The sequence below is a fragment of the Argentina silus genome (assembly GCF_951799395.1).
Source record: "Argentina silus genome assembly, chromosome: 8".
Lineage (NCBI taxonomy): Eukaryota > Metazoa > Chordata > Actinopteri > Argentiniformes > Argentinidae > Argentina > Argentina silus.
In genome coordinates, this window is record NC_139662.1 from 22,869,506 (window position 1) to 22,879,553 (window position 10,048).

Below are 10,048 nucleotides of genomic sequence, written 5' to 3' on the forward strand. Positions count from 1 at the left end.
GCTGTTACCGGGCTGTTACCGGGCTGTTACCGGGCTGTTACCGGGCTGTTACCGGGCTGTTACCGGGCTGTTACCGGGCTGTCAGTGCAGGGTCGACGGCGACCAAACCAAAGATGTCAGAGTCACAAAGAGCAGCGACTCCAAACTAAACCCGCGGGCGCCCCCCACTGGCGGATAGAAGTTAGTCGCTTTTTTTTTTTTTTCTAAAGCAATAAAACAGTATTCTATAACAGTACATAAAACACCATGCTTTTTCATGAATGCGACAAACATATGGATTGTATTGTTTCACCATGTGATTTTATTTATTTCTTACTGATTATTTCTCACGCATTGGTGCTCGTTTTTGTCAGCCAGCGGCGGCGGGTGAGGGAGGTGGGGTCACACAGCCAAGATGGCGGATTTTGAGGAGCCGCTGTCAGCTGAGGAAAAGGTAAATGGGTTTTTTAGATGAGGTTTTTGCCTTTGTCCGGTGCGTCAACCACGTTTGAACGGTTCACTGTAAACAAGGGAGACCTTTTGGGACGACTAACGCCAGCTGTGTTTCAGAAACGGTCTTATAAATATGTGTTTATGGGTTATGCTAGCCGAGCTAGCTCGCTAGCCAGCTCTGTAAAGCACCCTGGGCAGCTTCTGCGAGCTTCAGAGGAGTGAGGGGTCGCTGGGAGTCTGTGTTGAGGCTGGTTGGTCAAACCTACAGTGGATATTTTAGATATGGTAAACTACCCTGTTGAGTCAAAGTTGTACCTATCCAGGAAGTAGCGTTAGCTAGCTTGTCAAGCACAGGTAGCCAGGCTGTGGTTCAGGACAGAGGAGGGAGGTGAGCTGGGCTGGGGAGGACAGAGGAGAGGAGAGGAGGGGGGTGAGCTGGGGAGGACAGAGGAGAGGAGAGGAGGGGTGAGCTGGGGAGGACAGAGGAGAGGAGAGGAGGGGTGAGCTGGGGAGGACAGAGGAGAGGTGAGGGGTGAGCTGGGGAGGACAGAGGGTGAGCTGAGCTGTGCTGGGGAGGAGAGGGTGAGGGGTGAGCTGGGGAGGACAGAGGAGAGGAGAGGGTGAGGGGTGAGCTGGGGAGGACAGAGGAGGGGTGAGGGGTGAGCTGGGGAGGACAGAGGAGAGGGTGAGGGGTGAGCTGGGGAGGACAGAGGAGAGGAGAGGGTGAGGGGTGAGCTGGGGAGGACAGAGGAGAGGAGGGGGTGAGCTGGGGAGGACAGAGGGTGAGCTGAGCTGTGCTGGGGAGCTCCACCAGGCTGTGGTTCAGGACAGAGGAGAGGGGTGAGCAGTGCTGGGCTGGGCTGGGGAGGACAGAGGAGAGGGGTGAGCTGGGCTGGGCTGGGCTGGGGAGAGGGGTGAGCTGTGCTGGGGGAGGACAGAGGAGAGGAGAGGGTGAGCTGGGCTGGGCTGGGCTGGGGAGAGGGGTGAGCTGTGCTGGGGAGCTCCACCAGGCTTTCTGGGTCAAACGGATTCAGTTGCAGCTCAAATGCCCCTGTTAGCTTCTTGTAGAGAAGATGTGAATGCCAACCTAACCACACACACACACACACACACACACACACACACACACACACACACACAGTACACAGTACACTCACTAAACCAAGACTGCTGTCATGATAAGTGAAGAATACAATATATTAGCAAAATAGCAAAAGAAAAATGCAAAATAGAACAATACATGATGTAGGCTGTGTGAGGCAATGAGGCTGTGAAATGGGGATGGGGCATGTACACTATAAATTAGAATAAATATAATTTACACTGTCAGTGTGTGTGTGTGTGTGTGTCTGTGTGTGTGTGTGTGTGGGGTGGGTGGGGGAGGGGGTGGAAGTCCCAGAGGCAGTCCCCGTGCCACAGACTCTTTACATTGTTTTAAACTCTTTAAACAGACTCAGTTTCTTCCCCATGGCAGTGGGGCTCACAACCAAGCCCCCTGCCTCTCACCGACCCCCCCCCCCCACACACATACAAACAATGCACTGACAGTGTAATTTATAATTATAATTATTATTCTAATTGATAGTGTTCATGCCCCACAACCATTTCACAGCCTCTAGCCTCATTGCCATTTAGTCTCACACAGCCTACAAGATGTATTGTTCTGCTGCTCTTTTTTGTAAATTTGTTATTGCTATTTTGTTAATACTTTGTTATTTTGTAAATTTCTTGTCAATATCTGCTATTTGTTTTTTATGTCCCATGCACCAACCTCACCAAGTCAGTTTCCTGTATGTGCAAATATACTACCAAATAAAAGAATTCTGATTCTGAAAAAAAAAAAAGGTTTTCTCAAAGCATGCGTCTGTTCTCCACAGGTCCGCGTGGCGGCTAACTTTGTGACCCATGCCCCCCCTGGAGAGTTCAACGAGGTTTTCAATGGTGAGAGGTTTTCCCTTTCTCAGTCTCTGGGTGATGTGACTTTTTTTTCTTTCTTTTTTTACGCGTTGCTTAGCAACATTTCAACTGTGTGCCTAAGGACAGTGTTTACCCAGAGTTATCCAGCTGGTGGTGGTGTGTGATGTTTTGGACCTGATGGGTGTTGTTTTGGACCTGACAGGCTTGACAGGTGTTGTTTTGGACCTGACGGGTGTTGTTTTGAACCTGACGGGTGTTGTTTTGGACCTGACGGGTGTTGTTTTGAACCTGACCGACCTGACGGGTGTTGTTTTGAACCTGACGGGTGTTGTTTTGAACCTGACGGGTGTTGTTTTGAACCTGACCGACCTGACGGGTGTTGTTTTGAACCTGACGGGTGTTGTTTTGAACCTGACGGGTGTTGTTTTGAACCTGACGGGTGTTGTTTTGGGGTTTCAGACGTGCGGCTTCTCCTCAACAATGACAACCTGCTCAGGGAGGGAGCGGCACAGTGAGTAGAACCCAGTCACCCATTGGCCGGCAGACTAGACTCTGGCGCTGGCCATTGGCCACACTAAACATACCGTTATGGAGCTAATGTTTTGAAAAATGACGTGTTTGGGTCATCAGACACATCTGCCATTTCAGACCAGTTGCAGACAGCATGAATAACTGTCATCAGAACATTACCAAGATTCAGGTTTATTTGTCATTCCATCATATCCAAGTGTGACTGATATCTGTCTCTGTGAGTTCTGTCTCTGTGAGTTCTGTCTCTGTGAGTTATGTCTCTCTGTGGTCTCCCCCCAGTGCCTTTGCCCAGTACAACATGGACCAGTTCACCCCTGCCAAACTGGATGGCTATGATGAACAGGTGAGTGGATGTATGTTGTGCTCTGCCAGGTTATCGTGGCTGACTAGGCTCATTATACGAGCATTCTGGATTAAATGTCGGTTTATCAAAAGTAAAAATCGTGATTAAGTTGTGGCCAAGTTGATGGACTTCTAAATGTAGTATGTTCAACTTTAACAAAGTTTCCTTTGTGCTTTCCACATACCCTTCAAACCAGTACCTGGGCCAACAATCAATCACATTTACCTGTAGAGCGCTTTTTACATCCACAAATGTCACACAGTGCTTCACAACAACAACAGTACTAAACAATGTAAATAATAAATACAACACAAACTATGAGATCTAACACCAAGACATAGATCCCCGAAAGTAAGCCAACAGCAGAGAGACAACACTGACTGTCCCCCTCTCCCTCCCTCCCCCTCTCCCTCCCTCCCTCCCTCCCTCCCTCCCTCCAGGTTCTGATCACGGAGCACGGTGACCTGGGTCAGGGCCGCTTCCTGGACCCCCGGAACGGCGTGTCGTTCCGTTTCGACCACCTGAGGAAGGAGGTGAGCGACGTCCAGCCGTGTGAGGGGGAGAGCGCCCTGAAGGCCTGGAGGGACGCCTGCGACGCTGCCCTCAGCGGCTACGTGAAGGAGCACTACCCCAGCGGAGTCTGCACGGTACACACACACACACACACACAACCACACACACACACACACAACCACACACACACACACACACACACACACACACTTTTGTGTAATAGAAGTCATGGACAGTGCCTTCAACCTCAACCCCCTGGTTCGCTGCAGGTGTATGGGAAGACTGTTGACGGGCAGCAGACCATCATCGCCTGCATCGAGGGACACCAGTTCCAACCCAAAAACTTCTGGTAAAGAACCTCTCTGCTCACCACAGGGTCAGATGGGGAGGGACTGGTCATGAAGAGGGTGGAGAAACAAGTGAAAGAAGAGTAAAACCTCTCTCTCTCTCTCTCTCTCTCTCTCCCTCTCTCTCTCTATCTCTCTTTCTCTCTCTCTCCCTATCTCTCTCTCTTTCTCTCTCTCTCACACACACACACACACACACACACACACAGGAACGGACGTTGCCGCTCCGAGTGGAAGTTCACCATTGGTCAGTCCACAGCCCAGGTGGTTGGAGTGTTGAAGATCCAGGTGAGTGAACCTCACATTGCCACACTGTCTAACTCCCGACGGTGAATAAAGTCGCCCGGGTGACTTTATTCACCAGAAATGCATAAATTATGATGCTTCATTTTGTAGCCAATCAACAAAGTGTTTTTTCTAGGTAAACACCACATAAAACACTTGGCACCCTAGGTGGAGAGTGTTCCGGAATTATTTGGCAGTTGGTGACTCAAGCTGACAGTTAAACTTAGATATGAATATCTTATTTTCACAAACATAAATCCCATTCGTTACTCAACAAAAGAATGCTGATGGTTTCTCTCGTCATGCTGATGGTTTCTCTCGTCATGCTGTGCTCTGATGAGGTTTCTCTCCTCAGGTGCATTACTATGAAGATGGCAATGTGCAGCTGGTCAGCCACAAAGAGGTGGAGGAGTCTATCACAGTAACCGTGAGTGGACAATATCAGTCATTCCTTTCAGCTACAACCAATCAGCATCGTCTTTACTCTGTCCGTTTAATCTGACCCTGATGAGGAAGACGATAGGTCAGGTAGTGTAACCAGTGTTTAACAGGTTAGGTTAGGTCAGGTAGTGTAACCAGTGTTTAACAGGTTAGGTCAGGTAGTGTAACCAGTGTTTAACAGGTTAGGTCAGGTAGTGTAACCAGTGTTTAAGAGGTTAGGTAAGGTAGTGTAACCAGTGTTTAACAGGTTAGGTCAGGTAGTGTAACCAGTGTTTAAGAGGTTAGGTCAGGTAGTGTAACCAGTGTTTAAGAGGTTAGGTAAGATAGTGTAACCAGTGTTTAACAGGTTAGGTCAGGTAGTGTAACCAGTGTTTAACAGGTTAGGTCAGGTAGTGTAACCAGTGTTTAAGAGGTTAGGTCAGGTAGTGTAACCAGTGTTTAACAGGTTAGGTTAGGTCAGGTAGTGTAACCAGTGTTTAACAGGTTAGGTCAGGTAGTGTAACCAGTGTTTAACAGGTTAGGTCAGGTAGTGTAACCAGTGTTTAACAGGTTAGGTCAGGCAGTGTAACCAGTGTTTAACAGGTTAGGTCAGGCAGTGTAACCAGTGTTTAACAGGTTAGGTCAGGTAGTGTAACCAGTGTTTAACAGGTTAGGTCAGGTAGTGTAACCAGTGTTTAACAGGTTAGGTCAGGTAGTGTAACCAGTGTTTAACAGGTTAGGTCAGGCAGTGTAACCAGTGTTTAACAGGTTAGGTCAGGTAGTGTAACCAGTGTTTAACAGGTCAGGTCAGGTAGTGTAACCAGTGTTTAACAGGTTAGGTCAGGTAGTGTAACCAGTGTTTAACAGGTTAGGTCAGGCAGTGTAACCAGTGTTTAACAGGTTAGGTCAGGTAATGTACAATGGCAGCCATGCATGTGGGAGAGAAGTAACTCTCTTTCTCCTGTCTTTTGAAACAGAATGAGAGTCAGACAGCAAAGGAGTTTTTGGATATCATCGAGAATGCTGAAAATGATTACCAGGTAAGCTACCGTCACCTGTCTTCAATAAGGTTGACATTAAAAACAGCACCTGGCTGTGGAAGCGTCATGGCAGAGACTCCCCTGGGCTCTTTGAGGGAGAGTTTGAACCTTTTTGTTGGCAGCCACAATGAGCCACGTCTGCTCCTGCAGTGAGAGTGCATTCAACCTGGCCCAGATGATCCAGTGATTATCCAGTGATTTGTGATTGTGATCAGTGGTTGTGATCTGTGATTGTGATCAGTGATTTGTGATTGTGATCAGTGGTTGTGATTGTGATCCAGTGATTGTGATCCAGTGATTTGTGATCTGTGATTGTGATCAGTGATTGTGATCAGTGATAGTGTTGTCTCCTGCCTCCCTCAGACGGCCATCAGTGAGAACTACCAGACCATGTCTGACACCACCTTCAAGGCCCTGCGTCGTCAGCTACCTGTCACACGCACCAAGATCGACTGGAACAAGATCCTCAGCTACAAGATCGGCAAGGAGATGCAGAACGCCTAGACAGGAGAGGAGGAGGAGGAGGAGGAGGAGGAGGAGGAGGAGAGGAGGAGATGCAGAACGCCTAGACGGGAGAGGAGGAGGAGAGGGACGCACTCTGCCCAGCGAAAAACACACACATGCGCAAGGACTTACCAAAGCAAATATATATATATCAGTGTGGGGCAACAGAAATACACAAAAGAAAGAAACAAAACAAGAAAAAAAAACAAGAAGAAAACCTGAGAATGCACAGACTGTTAGGCACAGCTATATGTCTGTTTGTCTGTTTTGGAGAAAATTGTGTTTTTGGAGAAAAAGGACTTTACAGCACAGGAGGGAAATGTGGTGTATTGAGGCAGGGCTGTGTTCAAGACTGCTATGCTGTTGTTACTCTGTTAGACAGGCGCGTTGGTGAGGGAATCTGTAGCCCAGTTCAAATTCTTTGAAATCTTCCCTTGAAGTGACCAGTGATCTGCCCAGGTTTGACTGTTAAAAGTACCAGGATGGAAACACTGCCTTTGCTTATCTGATCGCATACAGATCAACGATGACCTCAAGGCAGGGAGGTGTTTCTGGAAGTATTTAAACGGGGCCTAGGAGCCTCGAGGCCAGCTGGCAACAGCAGCAGTGATTTAAGCACACCAAACACCAACCAGGGTCTTATTTAGCTTGGCCGAACTGAATGTTGCTGATGGTGGTTAAATGTACTGTATACCACATGTGAAGGCGCTCAGAACCATGTCTGTTATGTACGGCTCCCTCAACGTTCTCTGTTTACGTACAGTACCAGTCAAAAGTTTGGACACACCTTCTCATTCAATGGTTTTTCTTCATTTTTTTATTATTTTCTACATTGTAGATTAATATTGAAGACATCAAAACTGTGAAGGAACACATATGGAATTATGTAGTAAACAAAAAACAAACCAGAATAGGTTTTATATTTTAGATTCTTCAAAGTAGCCACCTTTTGCTTTGATGACAGCTTTGCTCACTCTTGGCAAGTTTGTGTCCAAACCTTTGACTACCGTGGTACCGTACGTTCTACTCCTCCTGAGGCAATCACTGACCCCTGCATTATTGGATAAGAGAAAGCAGAAATTCCACCATTTTACCTTTCACCAATCCAACGATGTGCTACGAGTCAGTGATTACCATCGGGAGGAGCGAAGGGAAGAGGTGTTCTTGAAGAGGCTTCCTGACTCCTGCACTGATAGAAGTAAAAGAACTATGCAGGTATTCAACCAGGGAGCCCCGGTCCACCTCTGACCTGGTCCTCCACACCTCTCCTCTCTCACACTGTGGTAGTTGTTGGTGGGCGTCGGGCTGGAGGGAGTGTTACTCTGTTCTCTTGTCTTCCTGTGTGTGTGCCCTCCGCTTCAGCTTACCAAGGTTACAGTGACGGAAGTGCTGTATGATAAACGTGTCTGAATCCATTACCCATGTCCTTTCTCACATTACCCATGTCCTTTCTTACATTACCCATGTCCTTTCTTACATTACCCATGTCCTTTGTTACCTTGGCAACGTCCGCCAACATTGCTGTATTGTTTTTCTTTTGTTTAGAGGAAGACTTACCAATGTCAACCAAGATTTGTTTGCCAAAATCTCTTTCCTATGGTAAAGACCTCCATACATGCAACCCCCTGCCTCCCATGTAGACATGCAGATCTAGATTTTGATATGCAGGGTTTAGTGAGTCTTACTATATCTCACCCCTATCTGTAATATCCTGACTGGTGCGTAGGTTGAGCCCAAGCAACCACAGAGCGGTTTAGTACGGTTCATCTACTTACTGCTGCTCACACCAGTGTATGACCTTATGACCTTATGCTGACTCTGGATCAGCGTATGACCTTATGACCTTATGCTGACTCTGGATCAGTTTCATGTTAGTTCATCTGTGCCGTATTCAACCTTCACACTGTACAACTGCTGTGTCTGATCAGCTTCAATGTTTAGGACTGTTTTGCCCCATTCTGTTGAACAAATAAATGGATCGACCATCTTTGCCTGTGTCATTTTCCCCAGTCACTTTGTTACCAGATCAGTTACACCCCCACCTCATGATAACAGGACTTGTTTTCCATAAAGACCTTCTCTAATACTGCTACAGAGTAGGTGAACACAGATCAGGTAGAATTGCATGACTTTTTTTAATGCTGTGTTTGTGAAATATCTGGTCAGACCATCCAGGCCTCATCATCAATGTAGGCGATGGTGGTAGTGAGGCCTTGTTCTGTAATAGAAACAAGAAACAAGAAAGAATAATTAAATACTCAGTGAAACCATTAGAAAGCATAGCTATGTTACTGTGGATACTCAGAGGCTGTTATGTTCTAAAGCTTAAGAAGTAGGAGAAGTGTGATGTTAAAGCTTTGAGAAAGTGAATACCTCCTGCGGTGGCTCCATTAGTAGAGACAGGAGTCGCCCTGCCACCCAGGCCTCGCCATGGGAGGAGGTGGAGCAGGCTTCTTCTGGAAAAGAGGAAATTAACAACAATAAGAAACAAACTGGTATAGGCCAGAGTCCGTCCATACTGCAGAGAGAGTTTGACAGTTTGACAGTTTGACAGAGCAGTGAGGGCTTTGTCAAAGATGTTCATTGTGTCCACCAGGGGGAGACATAGCACCAGATGAGGGAGTAGGCTTTGGCTTCGTTTACCATTGATAATTGTGACCATAGGCTGTGGGTCATAAACTATATCAAAATCCCAGTTAAGAGACATATAGAGCGTTGTCTGCGCTACATGACTTTGCATGGTTTGTGTGCAAGAGATTTGGGCAACATGTTTAAATGATAGCCTACAAATGCATATGATACAATCAAATATGATCCAATTTGATCTGAAACATCATTGACGAAGGAATACACTTGAGAAGAAAATCCTGTCACATCCCATGCCTCCAGCAGAGGGCAGTGTTGCCGAAGTATCAATGTTGGAAGTTGTAACAAAGAGGTTTATCCCGTAGACGTGAGCCCGCCCATTTCCCCGCCCCCAGCTGCCAAATCCATCTACCATTGGTCAGAGTTTTGAAATACGCCCCATCCATAGGCTGGCTGTCTTGTCAGGGAGCGACTGTTGTTCATATTCGCGTCTGGGATAAGGGCACGGACAGTAGCAGGACTGCGTTGATTCTATTATATTTGGACTTTTTTTTTTTTTAACGTTTTTTTGGATGATTGAAAATTCTTGAAATCAGGACGGGTCGCATGAAGGTATGCGTATTTCGGGTATACAAGACAGCAAAATAACCGCTTATATCATTTGTATTATTGCATGATTATTGTATGGAGCATGATCGGTCCATGATAAAAGTCTGGCGGTGACAGCCCGGTTAGAAGCCCGCAAACTTTGTAACTGCCACAAAGCTGATGTCCTGTAATGGCCTCTTTATGCTTTTTATAAGCTGCTTATACTGCCTTTATAGAATATTGTATGGGGATGTTAAATGCAGTGAGTCACATCTACGGTCGTTGTGTTTTGTCCAGAACTGTTACTGATGGAGTGATGAGTCGTTTTTTTGCGTCAAAGGACTTTATGGTCAAAACTGTCATTACTGCAACCTAACCCGAACCCTAACCTTAACCCAACCTAACTCTAACCTAATCCAACCTAACCCTAACCCTAACCCTAACCCTAGGCCTAACGCTAACCCTAACCCTAGCCCTAACCTAACCCTAATCCTAGCCCTAACCTAGCCCTAGCCCTAACCTAACCCTAACCCTAGCCCTAA

The 10,048-nt window shown here is 46.9% G+C and overlaps 2 protein-coding genes across 2 annotated transcripts in view; both read left to right on the plus strand.

The window, feature by feature from the left end:
- The first annotated feature begins 118 nt into the window (after window positions 1-118).
- Window positions 119-8,319, plus strand: LOC310808363 (F-actin-capping protein subunit alpha-1-like). Its single transcript, XM_083675218.1, has 11 exons — window positions 119-180; window positions 354-433; window positions 2,310-2,373; window positions 2,809-2,860; window positions 3,160-3,223; window positions 3,664-3,870; window positions 4,006-4,085; window positions 4,293-4,371; window positions 4,724-4,795; window positions 5,766-5,828; window positions 6,192-8,319. The coding sequence occupies exons 2-11, from the start codon at window positions 395-397 to the stop codon at window positions 6,330-6,332; spliced, it is 861 nt and encodes a 286-aa protein (XP_083531344.1). The 5' UTR covers window positions 119-180; window positions 354-394; the 3' UTR covers window positions 6,333-8,319.
- A 1,175-nt stretch (window positions 8,320-9,494) lies between these two features.
- Window positions 9,495-10,048, plus strand: part of cttnbp2nlb (CTTNBP2 N-terminal like b) — a 23,243-nt gene continuing 22,689 nt past the window's right edge. The window contains exon 1 of the mRNA XM_083674939.1: window positions 9,495-9,530. Within this exon, the coding sequence (XP_083531065.1) occupies window positions 9,525-9,530 (6 nt within the window). The 5' untranslated portion in view covers window positions 9,495-9,524. The remainder of the gene's footprint in view (window positions 9,531-10,048) is intronic.